Below are 19775 nucleotides of genomic sequence, written 5' to 3'. Positions count from 1 at the left end.
AAATGAGCATCAAGACTTATTCAGTGTGTGAATCAAAGTGGAGAAAAGACTGGAGCTACAAAGCTACAGTACAGACAGTGTGTGAATAAATATTTATTGGACGATTCTGCTTGTATGAATGTCTGTTGTTGAATTTAAAGATCCAGTTTGAACAGTCTGTGGAATTACTGGCAGGAATGGAGTAAAATATTCATAAGAAGTTTTTATTACTTACTGCGGCCACATCACTGCTAGAAGCTTCTAAATCCTCTGCTATCTAAATCATTCTTTGCAAATTGTAATTGTGCTTTATTGTAGTGTTTATCTTCTATTCAGTCTCAAATCCCATCAACTATAGTCTGAGATGATATAGCCTCTGGGGACACCGGTGAACGTGGTGGTAAGCGATAATCGACTTCTTGTCAAGACTTCCTATTCCGTGTGCTGCATTGTGACAGAAAGAGAAACTGTAAACATTATGTATATGTCTTTAAGGGTAGTTCAAACAGAAACCAGAACAGATGCCTTCCCAGAAATCCACGTCCCTGCCTACAGATTCTACTGTAGACTATTCTATATGTAGAATCTGTAAATAGAGATTATCTTCTATCTAATGCATAAAAGTAGTACATTTCAGTTTTGCATATTTTTGCCATATCATGATGCATACCGGGCTGCACGATGGTGCAGTGGTTAGCCTCACAGCTAAAAGGTTCCTAGTTCGAATCCTGGTTCGGACGAAGCGGGCCTTTCTGTCTGGAGTTTGCATGTTCTCCTCCCACAGTCTGAAGACATGCTCCTCAGGTTCACTGGTGACTCGGGAGGTGTGAGCGTGAAAGGTTGTCTGTCTGTGTGTGTTAGCCCTGTGATTGACTGCCGATCAGTGTACCCCTCCTCTCGCCCAATGACAGCTGGGATAGGCTCCAGCGCCCCACAACTCTAAACAGGATAAGTGGTATAGATTATGGATGGATGGATGAGGTATGCCAAAATTGGAAAAACATTCTACAATCGATGTAGCGAAACAGCAAACTGTGTTGTTTTACAGCTTTTCTTGTTCTTATGTGATACTCAGCTGAATATCTTTTCTGTTTAGACTCCTAGTCCAACAAAATAAGGCATTTGAAGATCATCTTGGGCTTATAAGTTGACGAGGCATGTTCTATGGTTTTGTTACTATTACTTCATAATTGTGTCGATCAAACGATTTGGCCTGGAAATATGTTGCAGCACTCTCGGGTAGTTTAAGCATGTAGTTCCGTGTCAACGTGTGTCAAGGTGTTAATGTGCGTGGTGATGAAGGCTGAGGTTATATTTGGAGAGAGGAGTGAGTCATGCTGGCAGCAAACCAGCGAAGGCTGCTAATTGGATGCAACGTTAACAGAAAGTGAGAAATTCATGTGGAAAAAAGATCTACCTGCAGCACAGAGAGCTGCAGACACTTTTCAGAGGCTGTTTCTGTTTTTCTGAATGTCTGGTACATTATTTATAAGCATTTAGCCCATTTTCTGACATTTTTGATAATATTGTAAGCTTATGCATCTGTAGAGACATAGAATTTGAGTAATGTTAGCTGCATGGCATGAGACAGTTTTAGAGGTGTACCACACACCTTAAGATGCTTGTTTCCTCATGTAGGTTGTTGCTGCTTGTTCCACCGTCTCTTCCTGGTGTTGCTCCGTTGTCTCTGTTGCTCTGTTGAAAAGACTTCTCAACATCAGTTGTCACAGGTTGCTCTTGCTGAATCTCTGAAGGCTCTCAGGTGTTTTTAAACAGGTAGAACAAAAGCCTTCAGCTGTCTTTCAAGTCGCAAAAGCATCCTCGCACTCTAAAATATAATGTGATGTTCTCTGTTTTAGTCTTGTTTGTTTCCTTAAAACCTCCATTAATGAATTTTTTGGCATCACAGGGGATGAATAATACTACGCATATTATATCACCATGAAGTTAAAATGGTGAATGTGTTGGCAACTACACATCCAGCAGACAGGAAGTAACATTAGCATCAATGTGGAGTTTTGTGTCTGTTTCTTCTTTGCACCTAGGCCTCTGGAAGTTTGACACCTAGCTTATCGCTACACGCTGCGCACATATCTCCACCTGTCATAATGAGGTGTAATAACTAGTGTGCGCAGGAGCTGAATCATGTAAAAACGTCTGAGTAATATTACTACATTACATTCTGGACGTACCATTGTCATCTGTCATGTGAAAATATTCCATTAATAAAAGTTTCTATTTGACTTATCGAAGCATTAAGGGGGGGAATAAAGCAGGAGAGAGGTAGTAACTGTCGAGAAAGCAAATGGAGCTGTGGGTGTGAAGGGATTTCATCAAAGCCAGTTTTACTCCGAGAACGTTTTCGATGACTCGGGTGGTTTCAGGGCGGCGGTCTTGGCGCTGTAAATGAACTGTTCGCTGGTTTCTTCCTCCTCATCCATCTTCTGGAAGCCCAGTAACCTCCTGCCAGCAGCTGTCTGCTGCTAAATGGCTCTTGTATTTCCGCTAAATAAAATGTCCCGCTCCTCTCATCGAGTGCCAAGGCCCGACGTGAAGGGAGAATCTATTTTAAGTATCTCGGTTCATCAGCTGCTCTTAATGCCTGAGTTTTTACAGAGTAATTGTTAAGAGCTCAAGGCTATCAGCGAGAGTTATGAATGGCAGTAATTCACTGGTGTTGAAAGAACAGCCTTGTCAGAGTCGGGCTAATGTGGTTACAACTCCTTCAGTGGCAGCTGGAAGACTATAGTGCTCCTCTGAAAGGTATATAGACGAACTGTGGAGAGATTTTCTGTACTGTCAATGAAACATAATACTCCCATCATGCCTCTCTACTGAACACGTACACTTACAGCATTAAATGATGAATGAATTGCACTGTTGTGTCATTCATAATCAGACCTGTTGGCTTTTTGTTACCTTAAAGGGGGGGTATTATGCTAATTTCAAGCTTCATATTTCACTCTGTGATAGCTGTGGAGTAGCTTAGCATAATTTACAGTTTAAAAACACTCCTCATTTTCTGACACTGGTGCTCTGTGCAGGCCCGCATACAGCCTCTGCCTGAAACGACTCAGTGAGCTCTGTCCCTTTAAGAAACCCCGCCCCTACAAGCCCGCTTTCTTCTGATTGGCCAGCTCTCCGAAGCCTTTGTGACGTCACAAAGTGCATAATGTAGAAAAAACTGTGTGGCGTTCACAGCAGCCTGCAGACTGAGCTGAGAAGCCTGGCGATTACTCCAACATACTTTTACCTACAGATTTTAAACTTCACCCACGTTTAGTCTGGACATCCAACATTGTAACATTATATATATGTCTTTAAGTTTCCGTTTTGCTGCAGCTGTCAGGGATTAAATGATATTACCATAATATAATCTGAATAGATAATGACAGATTAAAAAGGGCAAAAAGAATCCAAAGGATACATGACCTTTGTACATCTTCTTACCATGTAGTGCTTCACTTTTAGGTGGTATTAGACGTTTACAAGGCAGATATAATACAATCTCAGCACCTCTCCAGATGGTGGCATGTGTTAATTTGCTTTTTTGCCGTACAACATTGACATGTTATGATCATAATCCAGCTCAATGCAAGGGTGCTATTGAAATCCGTCTACATGATTTAAACACCATGCTCACATTATCATCTCATAGAGTTTTACTGGCGGATGCGTTAAGAGCAAAGTAACACATTCAGCCGTCAAAGATTAAAATGGGCTTGTGTTTCTGGTGTTAAATGAAGGTGTAATTTCTACTCACCTTATTGCTCCTCTAGGAGCCAATTAAGAATGTGTTCATTGTCTAATGTTGTAAATAGTTATGTATAAATCTTGGTAGAAGGGTTAACGTTGACCTCTAGGGTGTGTATTGTGTAATTGGTCACATGATAGGTCAGGTGTTTAAGGTCACAGGAAATAAGAAGTTAGTGGGCATAGGTGAAGGGAACAAACGGTTCTTACAGTAACTTACCCGCAATCAACCGTCTTCATCAAGACCTTCTCACACACCTCTGCAAGTGACTAAAGGGAGAACATTGGAATACTGGATGGTCACCCCAGCTCCATTTTGGTCTCCACCAACTCGTGTAGAAAATATCTGGCCCCCTCGCTTCTAAATGCTCAACAATTACGACCTCTCTTTGACCCCTCTGCCGTTAAGTGCTTGACCTCGAGGCCATTAGTGTTCTTTCCCTTTAGCAACCAGACCTCCAGGTTCCAGATTATCCCAGCCTGACGAGTACAAATTTAAAAGTGGTGCCCCAGGATAAAGAGTACAGCTAAGCTAACACCAAGATGTCCGATTTGCTTTAACGTTTCCATTCCTGGACAAACTGATGAATTGGTGCAGCATGGACTTAAGGTTAGCGCCCATGTTCTTGCATGTTAGCATGTTGCTAGCCTGCCACACTGCATATTACACATGTGTGAGCGTGTTTGATTGTGGGAGCGTGTGAGGCTGTGCTTCCCATCCCTCTTGTGTCGACGCTGCTCCCTGGAAGAAAATTAGATTACATAATTAAGTCTTTCATCTGCAGCAAAACGACAGCAAGCGGTTTTGGCTCGGTCCTCCTCCCGAGTTTTAATTTATTATCAATTTACACTTCATTAGAGATGCCAGAGCAGTTTGGAAAACCACTTTGTTTCACAATAACTCTTTAAACTGGGAGCTTATGTGTTTTCTCTTTGCTCCAAATAGCTTTTGTTGCATCCAAAGATACAAGCAATATAATATCATACAACATAATATTCCTGCTGCAGGGATAAGTGTCCACAGCTGCACAGTAACCCTACATATGCACACCAAGACGTGTTTGTTATTCATAGGCTGTGAGTCGGCCAACACCCGCTCTCGTTGCAGCTTGTGAAAGGCTAATCAGATGGTGATTGGTTGCCTCGTTGCATTTAGATGGGCCTCGAGAGTCTCCTGGTACAAAGGTTGTGACCATGGCGACGGAGGAGGATCGACCAATCGTCTGCCTCCTCGGAGAGAAATAGAAAAGTGATTGAGCCTCTGTGGAGACGGAGGTGATGAGGATTCAAGCTGTCCAACGTCTCAAGTTAGAGACTTGAAATGGTGATTGATCTGAACGCTCTGCACCAAACTCACAGAGCAGGTGGGAGAGGAGATACGGTGGGCTGAAACAACCTGTAACTGGAAGCAACAATATAAACATCAGTGGGTCCGTCATAGTTGAAATGACCTTTCCAAACACTAATCTTTCAGGAAATCAATAATTGTCAGTGTATCAATTTGTGTAACCTTCATTAGACGGAGATCTAAGCTCTGATCAATCAGAGAAAGTTGTTTGACGATTGATGCTGGATGGTAATCATAGATTTGTGAACCTCTCACATTTATTTATATTTAAAGATGTGTTTTGGTCTTTGATGCCTTTATTGATAGTAAGTGGACATTGTTGGAAATGGGGGATGAGAGAGAGGGAGACACATGGAAGAGGGCAGAGTTGAACCTGGGGGCCGGGGCTGCATCGAGGACCGAGCCTCTGAATATGGGATGTGCAATGTAACCGCTGAGCTAAACAGATTGTTTTTATGTACTGTAGTATAATTAGGGGCAAGGTCCAACTAGAAAACAGGTTAGGATGGGTGACAGGATTAGACAGACAACTTTTACCCAGGAGACTAAGGCTGAGTCATGCTCAAACTAGTCTGACGATGATATAGCCTCTGGGGACAACGCTGAACATGCCGGGTGTGTAGCCAGCGGTTAGCGATAAAGGACTTCCTTTTCTGCGTGCTGCGTTGTTCTGTTTTCTTGTGACTTACTTGTAATTAACGGGTCTCACCTTTGCCGAAATTTCAACATCATGATGCAGGTTAGTAAAAAGTCAAACTGAAGCTTTGTCAGGTCCTCAAGAGGAGAAGAAAACTACTTTTTAAAATGCTTGTTTGTTAAACGGAGGTTGGATCAATCACTTCTGATGTATTCAAGGAAGTACGAAAATCTGAACGCTGAACGGCTTTCATGACGCAGCGTCAAGGGAATTTATCTCAAGTTGAATTTTAGATCTAGAACAGATTGTTAGCTGTTAGCATGCAGATGTTTCTGTACAGAGATTAATAAGAAGCTAAATCGTCAACAGATAGCCGCTGATGGGAGCCAGGTTGGCATTATAGTAGATGATGTTCCACCTGCTTTTCCTGCTGATATGTGATTGATCAATATTACTCGGACTATTAGCAATGTACAAACAGAAACCAGAACATTCGCCATCCCTAAAATCCACATCCCTGCCTACAGATTTTACATTTCTATGTAGCGTCTGTAAATTGAGATTAAGTCATGCTTGAAGCCAAAGTCAACAGTGATTTATTTTGTAGTCCAAACATAGCCAAATAGTGTGGGTGCCCAAATCCAGCCAGATTGCTACCATTCAATTTAGCTACACTCTCCCTCTTTCAGTTAATGGTGTCAGACACTTATTCGTGCCCCTTTGCTTTTAACATGAAATTTCACAGAGGTTAGTGGTCTTTAGGAGTCATATTGGATCAGACTTAGTAATTATCATGTCGTGGCAACAGGGCATAATTCCTAACAATGCATGTGTGTCCTGTAAGGGCTCTGATAACGATGCTGCCTTACACCTGCTCTCCATGTAAAACATATTTACATGCTGTTAAACCTTCCTCTGTTCCTGTAACATTGTTTGTCTTGTCTTGCAGCAGTGTATGCTGGGTAAATGTCCGAACTGATGCAGGTACAAACTGAAGTAATTGCTTGTTCTCGTTGGTTGCTGTCATTCAAAATTAATTCTCTCCATGTATAGTATCTTCAGTGTCTGGCCAACTTTCCATGAATATTCAAGCACACTCCTGCGTCTGGTTCTCTATCTTTTTTATGTATTTATGAAAGCTGCAAACAAGGTCATTTCCTCTTTCCCTCCACAGATCTTATCTTTTATATATGTATGTACGCTGCCTGCCCCATAGGTTCAGTGAACCATGCCGTCATATGTAGTGTCAGCCATACTTATCTCAGGGGATGCTGGATGTGAAGCCTGGAGTGTGCTGCTTGCTGCTCTTTCGGCAGTTTGTTTTTGAGCCATGAAATCAAATATTTTGCAGCAGGATGAAGCTGAGAGGAGAGAGCAAGCACGAACATCATGGCCGACGCGGACTGTAACATATTCTTAATGGGGAAATCACTTCTTCAAGCTTCTGAGACACAGAGCAGAGAGAGGGAGGTTCGATTTGTCAGACTCTTATGGAGATGAAACATGCACACTGTATTTTTATTCAGTCATTAATCTGATTATTGCAAACTGTAAATAGTCTGGTTCCCTGACTTGGAGAAAAAAGCGTGGAGTGTCGTTCAGCCATTGTTGCATCATGCATGGTGTTTGTTTCAGGACTGACTGACCAGGCAACAGATTGACTTAACAGCATCTGAACGTGTGAGTCAAAGCTGAGCGACTATTCCTAAATGTGGTCACCTAACCTTTATCCAACAGACTCCTGCAGTTTGTATTTTATGTGCATACTGTATGTCAGTAGTTCGGCTGATTTTGTATGTTAAACGCACATGGTTAGATCCTCTGTCTGCAACCTCAGTAACAGTTATCACCAACATGGAAGTGAAAACTAACATGAGCAGTTGACAGGATGAGGTCCAGGCTGTGACAAAGCACCAACTGTCTTTCACAGCGTTTGTGATGCTGCTTCTCAGAGTGAGAAACTGTTGACAAAAGAGCTGCAGTCTCCTGAAAGCCACAACATGAAGGAGAAGCAGAGATGGACAAATAGGATTCCTAAATTAGGTCAGATAAACTATAAGAAGTGCTTCAGATCTTCTCTCTGGCACGTATATATCGAGCTCAGTCTCAACCCACATCTCCGTCTGAATCCATCCCAAGCTTGTGGCCTCGGGAACAATTGTTAGAATGAAAATCTGAAGCAGGAAAAAGGATTTTTTTTATAGCAGCTGTTTGAGCTATTAAGCCGGAGAGTAATCGAGCAGGACCTGACCTGAAGGCATTGTCACAGAGGTTCCAGTCACTGATGTACACAGAAGTCGATTTAACCCGGCTGCTTGTTCCTGCAGTTTAGCCTGAAGTGATTTTGACCCTTTAAATGCTGGTCAGGAAACCTATAAAGCCTCCCTGGCTGTCTAAAGACAAATATAAAGAACCTCCCTGAGTTACCTTAGGGCTAACGTGACGAAACACCGGTGAAGGGAGGTGCCCACTTGAAAACCCTGTTGATGGGCTGCCTGTCGCTGGCCATGTAACTGAAGTTTGAGATGTGGGGGCCATGTCGTAGGGTAGGTTGTATCAGCAGTGTCGATACCTGGAGCTTTCATGAACGAAGCCTGGGCCTGTTGAAGGTGGCAGTGCTGCTTGGGTTGCGGTGACCTCTAAGGGACATGTGGTAGGTTAATTATAAGTATTGGGATGGGGGGTTTCTTCACTGAGCACATCTTCTGTTTAACTCATATAAACATAAGAGACAACGGCTCAATCCAACATGGTGGTGTTGGTGGTGACGTATGCTCTGCTGTTACACATTGAGGAGTAGACCCCCAGATAGAAACACGTTCATACGACATTTTACAGCTTTGTTCGCAACGCTGAAATATTTCATTCATTCATTCTCCCCAGAAGATGATGCCAACTTATCCTTGTGATCCCCTGGCTTTTCCTCTCACAACAACATGAGGTCAGACCTTTGTGGTGCTGAATGAAATGTCTCCACAACAACTATTGGTGCAATTGCCATGAAGTTTGGTGCAGACAGTCTTTTCTTTTTCCCTCTTCATCCAGCGCCATAATCAAGTTAAAATGTAGGTTTTTCCACAATTGCATTTTGGCTAAATACAAGCTAAACTAATGAGCCAAGGCCATGCTAGCATCAAGATACAGATTAGAGCCTTCATTAATGCATGTTAAGGGTGTTGTGAGCTTTGTAGCTTACAGCACTGCTCCTCCATAAATCTCTGAGTCTTAGTTAGCCTGGAGGAAAATGAACGCCTTATATCTTATTTAGCATCCTTGTATTTTAATATCTTAGTCTGCATATTGATGTACGGTTTAAAATAATTAGCCAGAATTAACTGAATTAGATTAAACTGCTTTTAAAGCTGGACATTTTGTTGCATCTTCAGAAAGCAGCCCTCATTACACATTTTCCTCTGATCAAAGACGTCCCAAAGTAGATTTGGGATTCTGTAATCTTCTGTATTTATTTTATAACTGTGTCAAACTCCCGACACACAGAGTGAGGGGAGATCCAAGACTTCCCCCGTCTTATTGGGTTTCAGCATCAGCTGTTTTTCAGCGAGCGTGTTCTTAGAAACTCAGTCGTCCCAGCGGACCTGTGGGTCGTGTGATGTTAGCTTGGCAGCAGTCGGTGTCTGTTCAACGCCCCTGAAGCTGCACAGGAAGCTTTCAGAGATTCCCTCCTCCTGCCTGCACACCGCTCTCCACCCTCCCTCCTCTTTTCTGCTTTTACAGCTGCTGTTGTTTTCTTGCTATAATAAGATTATTGAGCTTATGTTACACAAATGCTGTTATAGAAATAAACATTTGAATTAACGGGAATGGCAATAACAGCAATGTCACAGAGGTTAGCTTACAGTTTATTGGCTCTTTTACAGTGTAAGTAAACACCTCACCGCCATCATGCCTCATATAAATTACACGGCTCATTGATTTATCGACCATTATGCTTTAACAGTCGTTTGATAACTTCCTAGACACCGAGACAACAATAATTACAGAGCACTGAGGACGCTTATACCATTATGTGGTCTGTAAATGCCAACATTTTAATAATGAACACACAGTTTGATTAAGTGGACGCATAACATTTCAGAGGTAAACAAGGTGTTTATTTATGGCACGTACATGAAAGGGCATTTTGAAACCCGAGGTAAAGGATAATGAACCAATTAATCAGCAGGCGATTTATCTACACTGACATGCAACGGTCGTTAGCATGTCTGCTACTAGCTTAAAGCCTAAAGAGATCACTGCATTACTTCTCAAATCATTTCTTTTGTAAAAATGAGTTTTTTGAAAACACATCTGCGAAGCAAAAAGCCTGACTGTGCTTGTTCATGTCTAACTGGGCTTTAGCTAACAGCAGAACGGGTTGTTGGAAAGAAATAATGGTTGATTTTAACAATTCCCCTTTTCATACTGTGATTTATTGCATTAGATTAAGTTGCTTTTTTTATATAAAAGTAATGTTTTTTTTCAATAGACACACCTCATAAAATTGGATTTAATAATATATATTTATAGTTTTATTGAAAATGTTATGTTTTTTTTTTAATAGCTTCCATGTCTTGTGACCCGCTGTCCTGCTGAAATGAAACGGTCTGGTCTACCCTTGTGTCACTAAACGCCGCTCCTGTCGCCTAGCAACAGGTAGCTAGCAGGCTAACTAGCTAACATAACTTACGTTGAGTAAGTTAACCTCTTATTTTAAAGAATTTGTTTCAAGGGCCCTTTCGTTTTCTTAAACATGTGTAACGCTAGCTATTCGATTGAGTTAAAAACTAAAACTTTTACATTTTAAAGTGTATTCCTCGGCCGTTTAAAAGTCCACCATTTCATTATAATTGGCACCCAATGCATCTTGGGAAACGGAGGACGCATTTGTCGGCTGCATCTGAAGGAGCCTTCGAAATTGGGACAGCCTTCGACGCGCTTCTGTGATGCAATCGGCCTTCAAATACAGCCTTCGAAGGCTGCAGCCCCTGGATTGGGACACAGCTACTGTCAGATGTTAATACTCACTTTGACAAATAGGACACACCTCATTACATTGGATTATGTTGCTTTTTCAATTTATAAATGTATCTATAAAAATGAATGTTTTTTTTTAAAACATTGCTGCCCTTTATTTCTATGTCTGTTATTCCTTTACTGGTTATGAGGACTTCTTGACCTGTTAGCTTTGGCCTCACTCTTTTAGCACAATATAAAAGAGGTTTTAAACTCAATCCTGGTAAGATAAAGGTTATGTAGCTAGTAAATGCATATTTAAAACTCTGTTACATGGGTTTTCAAGGCAAGGGGATCAACTCAAGACAGGTCCCACACTATCAGTGTTATTAGCTAATTAGCTAACAGCAGCTAGCTACAGCTCATAAAATAGGCTGGTCAGAAACGTCAGTGTAGCTAGCAGACTTGACCGGCTAGAAATGAGAATTGGCTTTGGTCCGCTTCTGTCAGAAATCATGAACTTGCTGTTTCAAAAAATAATACAAATTTGAATGTCGAATCCACCACTTTAATTATTGTAAACTGCTAACATGGACAACATGACATTTGTCGCCTTTCTTCAAAAACTAGCTAACGCTAATTTGCCATGGTTTGATCTCTGTCGCAGTGGTTATCTTTATTTCGATTTGTCAGGCGGCTAATATGAAATATCTTTGGGCTGAAAAGGATGTTGGGGCAGGGCATAGTAGAAGGGAGAGGCTGCCGTTAAACAGTTGGCGCGGTTGGACCAGAGCAAACACAGAGGATGACTCAGAAAAACTGGATGTTAGCCTGCATTGCTCTCGCATCACCTCACCCTTGTTATTGCTGCGGGCAGTGGATCAAGGAGAGTGGGAATATTTTAAACTGCACATTGCCTCTCGTTTTACTTTACAATCTGTGAAATGAGGCTTCATTTGATGTCTTTCACCTCTTTGTCCTGTCTGCTGTTGGATATTACATTTCTAATTGCGAGAGTTTCTGCGTTTCTCAGATAAGCTGTTATGTGACGCATCAACCAATAAGAAGTCCTGTTTACAGGAAGGATAAAGTAATGGCTTATTGTTGCAAAGTGACAGGCTATAACAAATTAGGTACAAAGAAAGTAAGCCTTTTTGTTTTTTTTAATGAGTAACAAATGCAGCGCAGGGGAGACAGTGTGTTCTTTTCGAAGTGACAATATATTCTGCAGTACATTTTTTGCCAGTGTTATTGGTCGTGTTGTTGGGTGCTGCCAGCTCCCTCAGGCTCTCTCTCTCCCCCCATGCTGAGCTGCCGCTGCTGCTGCTCTCTTTATAGAGACTGAAGGAAGCTACTAGAATGACTTCAGTGTTGGCTACAGCTGCAGTCGAGACCCAGACTTTCTCTCTGGGGGAACGTCGTCTCTGCTCGGTCTCATGAGAACAAACATGCAGGACTTATTGTGTTACTGATGCCAAGACAAGCAGTAGACAATCTCTACTTTGAGTTACAATGGCTTCAGACAGATGTAAGGGCTGCAGTAGACCAGGTGACAGTGGGGATTTAGTCAATCATCTTTTTTTAAGCATTGACCAAAATTAGTCCTTTTCACTGATGTAGCAAAATCTGTGATTTCAGGAAAGTAGGCATTGAATTAGACGTATGGTTGAACTAACAGTCTAGTTGATCTTCTTTACTTATTCTTTATTCTCATAGTGTCTATTTTAAATCATAATCTGACCATTTTAGATTTGTATTGTGTCATATTATATCAAAAGTTTAGTTGCTTTGTGCGTTAAGGAGATAACATGTCCCCGATATATGAAATATAGAAATTCTTTCAACCTGATACTGGTGACCAGTCATTGTAGCGTTAGCTTATTCTTGGTGCTAACCAGCGTCAATTTGTCGATGTTAAAATTGTGTTGTATAAATTAACAAGATACTCCAAAATATCCAGAATCATTTGATGTTAGCAGGCGGCTTGCTTTCTGTGACATCCACATTTCAGTGGCTCTTTATTACACCAACACTTTCCTTTAGCCCTCCAAAGAGACTATCATAAACATGCAACAGTTCGTCAACTAATGGCTTGTTAGGGGGAAAACTTAAGCTTTAGAGGTTCTTATGACTGATGTGTTTTCACGAGTGTACAGAGCCCGGCTAGCTGTTTCTAGTTGTTGTGCTAAGCTAAGCTAACCTGCTGCTAGCTGTACATACCACACATATAAGACAGTGGTATCGATCTTATCTTAGCGTCTTACTCTCAACATGAAAGTAAAACTGTTCTAAGAAAAAGCCACTGTCAGTCAAAGCTGGTGTTCTCTGTAATCGGTAGAAGCAATATTATTTGAAATTGGCGCCATAGCTGTGGAGAAAGTTGTACAAACAGCTTGTGGTTTCGCCCTTATTACATTCCTACAACACCCAGCGTGTATTGCGCCCCTCCCTCTGAAAGGAACGACCCAATGAGAGATGCTGGAGTGAAATACTACCGTTTTCCAGTCAAGGACATTGATTGCTGCAGGCATTGGTTCAGAGCGGTGCAGAATCCAAAATACGACGAGAATATATCGTCTAAATAATCTTCAGGTCTGCAGTCTACATTTCAAATGATTGTGAACGAGACATGACATTGGAGGCGGGCGTCCTAGATTGAGGAAGTGTAGTTTAGCAAGCTCCCTGGCCTCCGCCAGGTAACGCGTTTTAGGTAGTCGGGCGGAGGTTTTCCAGGGGGCCACTGGAGAAGCAGATAGCGTCCTCCAAAGGCACAGAGCCAAATAGCATTTTTTTCCTACCATAATGGCATGATAGGACTGAGGTTGATAATCGGTGAACTGGCCCTTTCACATGATCAAATGCTTTGTGTGAATTAAGGCTACATGTGGAACAATTCTTAGCATGTCAAATGCTCACAGAAGCACATATGCGAATGATGATCTCCCTGCTGAGTTTGTTTTGTCCATTAGTAGAGCTTACAGCCTTTCTCTTGGCGCAGCATGTCCTCGACAGTGAGACAAACAAGGGCAGCGTCACACTGACAGAGTGTCACGGAACAGAGCAGGGTGGCCTGCTCATGGATCGTGATGGCCCTTCTGTTCTCTGTTGTGTATTTGTCTTTTCTCTCCTCTTCTTTTGATATCGGTTTATTAATGGAGACCGAATATTAGAAGTAGTGATGGAAGGTTCTTTTGAAAGAGCAGGAGGAAGAAAAGTATGTCGGGTGGGCAGTTAGAAGTAAGGGAGATTAATGAAAAGGTGTTGAGATGTAGATAACACAAGTGTCCTCAGTGGGAGCCTCCATATACATTGACCTATTCTGCACCACACTGCAGCCCTGCTTGTTAATTACACGTGTCTGTGTCGCAGCAGGATCCATTATGTGTCGTCTCTGCGGTGTGCCACTGTAAATGCCACGCTGTGATTTGTGCTGGGCTGAGCAGAGAGCTATGAGATAACTGCTGTTCAGTCAATACAGGCCACTGAGCTTCCACACTTAGATGTCCGCTCCTTAAAGCTGTCAAGTCCTGCTCTCTCGGCCATTAGTGCTGAGCCAGATAAAGTCTCCTGCAAATGCCAACGTCGATGTGAAAGCCGATGGAGCTTTGTAATTTGGAATAAATTGGCTCTGATGTAGATCGTTTAAAAATGTGCTTACGATGGATGTTTCTTCTTCACATGCTGCCAGAGGGATGAATCTACTAACACATATCCCTTTGCTTCTCCACAGGATTTTATCTCCGAGCTCACACTGGCCAAAGTCCATCAGCAGCAGTGCAGAGGAGCAGGGAGCTGTCCGTGGTGCTGAATTCATCAGCTAACAGAAATCCCCAGTGCACACTCATGTGCTTGGGCCGCTCCTGATACCTCCCATTCCTAGCAGCAACTGACCACCACTTCCACATCCAAGATGGAGGACGACGGGCGTTACAGAGACGGCCGGCAGGACTTCATCCGCGGCGCCAAGGACATCGCCAAAGTGGCCAAGAAGCAAGTCGGCAAGAAGGTGGGGCGCGGCATGGACAAAATGACCGACGAGTACACCAAGCGCTCCTATAAACGCTTCGAGGAGGAAGATGATGATGAAGACTACGCCGGTGTGCCGGGCAATGACGGCGGATATTACCGTAACGACAGCCGGGCCAATGACGATGAAGGTCACAGCGACTCCACCGAAGGACACGACGAGGACGATGAGATCTACGAAGGCGAGTACCAGGGCATCCCGAGGGCTGACTCGGGTAAAGCCGGTAGCATCGACGGGGTGGCGGCGGCGGCGCAGGCGCAGCAGTTCAGGGATCTGTCGGCCTACGAGGGCGAGAGGAGGAAAGACCAGGAGGAGCTGGCCCAGCAGTACGAGACCATCCTGCAGGAGTGCGGCCACGGGAAGTTCCAGTGGACGCTCTACTTCGTCCTCGGGCTGGCACTGATGGCGGACGGCGTGGAGATCTTTGTGGTCGGCTTCGTGCTGCCCAGTGCAGAGAAGGACATGTGTCTATCTGAGCCAAACAAGGGCATGCTGGGTAAGCTTTCCCTTATTGTTGTATAATGAAAAATGAGCTACTGTAACTACCTCGTAAATGTCCGGGGATGGGGAAGGAAACGTACAGCCGCTGCAGTCAGACAAACACCGCCGGTTATTGCTCAGAAACTTTATACTTTCCACTCTTCAAATACAAACAAAGGATGAGCCAGGTGAGAACAAAAGAATAGAGAAAACTTTCTAAACCCAAGTTTTTCCCACTGACTTACTGTAACTAAAAGAAAACGGATCAATATAAGGACATAAAAACCTACCTGGCTACTCTAAAGTTACCTTTAAACCTAATTCCCATTAGCAGCCAAACAAAGTACCTGTGTTTGGTGCAAAAGCCAAAGGATGAGACTTATTAGTAAGTGTATCAAAAGCCACTTGTACGCGTTTGTACGAACAAAGTGGCTTTTATAAGCTCCATTTGAGGGAATGTAAAACTGATGACTGGAGCTGGAAAAGGAGGAAGCACCGGGCAGAAGAGGGGAAGACTGCAGCACAGCCACAGGCGGGAGGTCCGCAGGCGTTGTCCAGTTGAGGGAATCCCTCCAGGGAAGCAGATGACCTCCCGGTCAGCCCTAATTGACCGTAACAGATACCTTTTATAAAACACATGGGAGGGGAGATTACACGAATGAGAACGCAGCTTCTCCAACTATTTTCTTTAAATTCATCTTCTGTCTTCTCTCCCCTTTTTTTTTGTTTACTTTCATCCCCGTACCGCCTCTGGGAGTTTATGCCACCGCTTCACATTTAATCTCTGTCTTATCTTAGCAGTTACCTTTGCAGCTTATCCCTCAGTAATTGCTTTTCTACAGCCTTGTTGGCAGAGGAACCACAGCTATTTAACATTCAACTGCCCGTGTAGCCTCTGAACAGCAGTAGAATTTTAATCGAACTCTCAGCCAAGCAAACACAATGTTCTTCGCTCCGGTTCAGCTGTTTTCTTGCTGGAGTGTGTGTGAGGTGTGTGTGAAGGGGATTGTAGGCACTGTTATTTTTTTAAATGCACATGTATTATATTTTCTCCAGTATAAATGCTGCTGCTGTCTCTGTTTCTGTCTGCTGTGAAGAAGGCAAACACCTCGTGATCATTTCCTATCCTGAGGGCCAATGTCCAATCAGAGTCCAAACCTGCTCAGCCATCTGTCATTGGCTGCTCGGCAGGGATACAAGAGCCAGAGTCCTTTTGAGGATATCAAAGACAATCATACAGTTTATTTTACTTGAAGAATTCAGATTAAAAAGTCTGCATTTTTTATCAGAACTAGAAATGTGTCAGGAGATGGAGGGAAAGAGTGAGACCAGTGACATGTTTAGTTTCCCAGTTTAAATCCAGTTGTTGAAAGATGCTGTAGATGGTTTCACATCACACAGAGATATTCCTGTTTAGCTTTGTCGGAGCTTGATAGTGAAAAATAAATGTGTTAATATTTGACAGCCTGTGAAGTTCAGACCTTTTCTTGGTGGTTTTTGAAACAAGAAAACATTTGAGGGTTTGTAGGGAGTAAACTTCACTCGCTGAAGTCAACAATCTGAAATAGGGCCGGGTGATAAAATGATCTCGATGGGGATGGCAATATATTTGAGTCTATAAAGATGATATACTTTGATACATTTAGATGAAGAATTATTGTCCAAACAGCCGATCACACAGCACAAATGTATTACTGCAAGTCATTTGTTTGAGCTGTCGGTGAAGAAAGGGGATTTCTTCTGTTGGAATGAACAGAACAGAGAGGCATGAAAACAACGTATCAGTGAACGCCAAATTTGAGGAGTGTGTTAAACTTAAACTGGTTTATTCATCCCAGTTCGGACAAAGTGGGCCTTTCATGTTCTCCCCGTGCATGTGAGTTTCCTCCCACAGTCCAAAGACATGCTCGTTAGCTTCATTAGTGACTCTAAATCAGGGACTTTAAGCACCGACGGTTGAAGGGACGGTTATGGCGTTGAAAAAAAAGTTCCACTTTGCACACTTCCTGTTGTTGTAGCCCAGCTGTCTATTACGGGAGAAAGACTGGTTTGCTGTAGTCAGCACAACGTCAGAGTGTAAGCAGGTAATTATAGAACACTCTGGACCTGTTCATGTCATTAAGCAAGCTGAAGTCATCATCTGTTATTCAATTGTCATCTAAAGCACATAACAAGTGCTCTAGGGCAACTTTAAGAGACATTGTATCAGTTTTTCGCCAGAAGCAGAAGTAGCTGTTGTTACAAATCGTTGCCTAGTGACATTAGAATTCTATCACTACGGCAACCCGTTGGAATGTTTCACGGATGCTGTAGCCGTCCCTCAGCCGTTGTCAGTCGCTAGTGACTCTTGGTCACATGGTGTAGCCCGCCTCTCGCCCAACGAAAGCTGGGATAGACTCCAGTCCCGCTGCGACCCTGAACAGGATAAGCGGTATAGAAAATGGATGGATGGTCTGTTTATTTGGAAACCTTGTTATCGACGAACACGGAGGGAATCTTTAAAACAAGCTGACCTCCAGGAAACAAGCTGTTGCTACAACACGAACAGAATAATAGGAGCAATTAACACAAGGTCAGGTCGGTCAAAGGGGCTGCCATCTGGAGGAGAGAGATCCTTCTCCTCCTGCCTTCCTGAAATAGACGGGGCAGGGCCACGCACTAATCACCTGAGCAGCTGAGTGAGAGAGAAAGGAGAAGGAAAGAGATGAACAGCATAAAATAAGACACTGATGTTTAACAGAAAGTCCTTTACTCAGTGCTTTAATTACTTTAAAAGAAGCTTTAAAAAGGCTCCTGTTCATATTATAATCTCTAAAGTGTATCTAATGATTTCTTTATGCTTCCATGTTATCACAATACTTGCAGCTTAATCAAATAAGATCTGATAAATATCCACATCAAAAAAGTATCATGAACATATTTTTTGCCTGGGCTGCACGGTGGGGCAGTGGTTAGCACTCACAGCTAGAAGGTTCCTGGTTCAAATCCGGGTTTGGACGTAGTGGGCCTTTCTGTGTGGAGTCTGCATGTTCTCCCCGTGCATGTGAGTTTCCTCCGGCTTCCTCCCACAGCCCAAAAACATGCTCGTTAGCTTCATTGGTGACGGAGTTTTTACCTTACCCATCCATTATCTACACCGCTTATCCTGTGCAGGGTTGCGGGGCTGGAGCCAATCCCAGCTGTCATTGGGGGAGAGGCGGGGTACAAACTGGACTGGTTGCTAGTCAATCACAGGGCTGACACGTGGAGACAGACAACCTTTCACGCTCACACTCACACATGCGGACAATTTTAGAGTCACCAATGAACCTAACGAGCATGTCTTTGGACTGTGGGAGAGAACCCACGCATGCACCGGGAGAAAGGCCCACTACGTCAACCCTGAACCTTCTAGCTGTGAGGTGACAGCGCTAACCACAGCACCACCATGCAGCCTATTCACCCAGCCCTCATCTCTTCTGTAAAATAAGCTTCAAAAGCTGAATAAGTTCTGTTGAGCTGCATGAATCCAAATATCAGTGACATAAACGTATTAATATCACAACATGGGCTCAAATGTTCGGCTGCTTTGTCTCATTCTGCTGAATAATATGAGATCTAATTACATAACTCCCAGTGAACTCGCAGTGTTTGGACTGTTTGATTGTCCTGCTGCCACATCGATGAACATTGATTGATGTCTCCCTGCAGATGGAGAAGCCTGTTTATCGAGCGTCTGTGCTGTTTAAATGAACATCATGGACTCAGCAGCAGTCCTGGCTGGATTGATAATGTTTAATAACACTGCTGCTTACAGTGGCCTCTGTCATCCCCTGATCCCACACAGTGTGAACTCATGAAACATGTTTCTATGTATTTTTCTTGTTTAACCTTTGATAAAGGCGGGTCTGCTGATAAAGCACAGCATGTTCTTGACTCAGCTGTGTGCTGCTGGTCAGTGAGCTGCAGAGCTGCATCAGTGAGGGGGCTGCCTGTGCCATGTTTGTGTTTCCTATTCTGGATTCATGTCTGCTTGTTTGCACCATGTTTTTAACAACTAGGTTTAACTCCAATTAATGTGCAGGAAAAATATGCAGTTTTTGTACACATAAACTGACACAAAGCTCGTTTTGTAGGCATCCGAGCCTTTTCATTGGTTGCTGGGTTGTGTGATTTTTCCCACTGATTTTTCCATGCACAGGACAAGGTATGGATTGCAGTGCTGACGTGTGCAGTGACCAGCCTGTGTGAGGTTAAATGTGTTTGCTCATTCGTCTATAAAAATGTGTGTAATATTCGTAGTGTGTGTTTGTGTATCCAGTGCTGAGTAGACACAGCAAGAGTAGCAAAACTACTTAAGTAAACGTCCACAATAATAAATAAATAGATTTTAGTCATGATTAACTCTTAAAGAATTATCACCTCACTCTCAAGTTCTCCTTCTTTTAGCATCTTAGCATTTTTAGCTTGCTGTCACGTTATTGTTTGGTTCACAAGTAGCAACATTCTGGCTTCAGCAGACTCCTGTTTTAAGCGTATAGCTCTGATAAATATACAGTTCACTGCATGCTCCACGTCACGCAGCAGGCCTGCTTAATTATCAACTAGATGCTGAACAG

The 19775-nt window shown here is 43.0% G+C and overlaps 1 protein-coding gene across 1 annotated transcript in view; it reads left to right on the top strand.

The window, feature by feature from the left end:
• sv2a (synaptic vesicle glycoprotein 2A) overlaps positions 1-19775 on the top strand; it is a 62869-nt gene that overhangs the window by 10266 nt on the left and 32828 nt on the right. Inside the window, exon 2 of the mRNA XM_069655973.1 lies at positions 14401-15193. Coding sequence (XP_069512074.1) covers positions 14581-15193 — 613 coding nt within the window. The 5' untranslated portion in view covers positions 14401-14580. The remainder of the gene's footprint in view (positions 1-14400; positions 15194-19775) is intronic.

Source organism: Semicossyphus pulcher, unplaced genomic scaffold, assembly GCF_022749685.1.
Source record: "Semicossyphus pulcher isolate SPU_LCO1_2020_fin unplaced genomic scaffold, fSemPul1.0.p SCAF_9, whole genome shotgun sequence".
Classification (NCBI taxonomy): Eukaryota; Metazoa; Chordata; class Actinopteri; order Labriformes; family Labridae; genus Semicossyphus; species Semicossyphus pulcher.
Note: the sequence above shows the minus strand (reverse complement) of the source record. Positions and strands in the feature narration are given on the sequence as shown.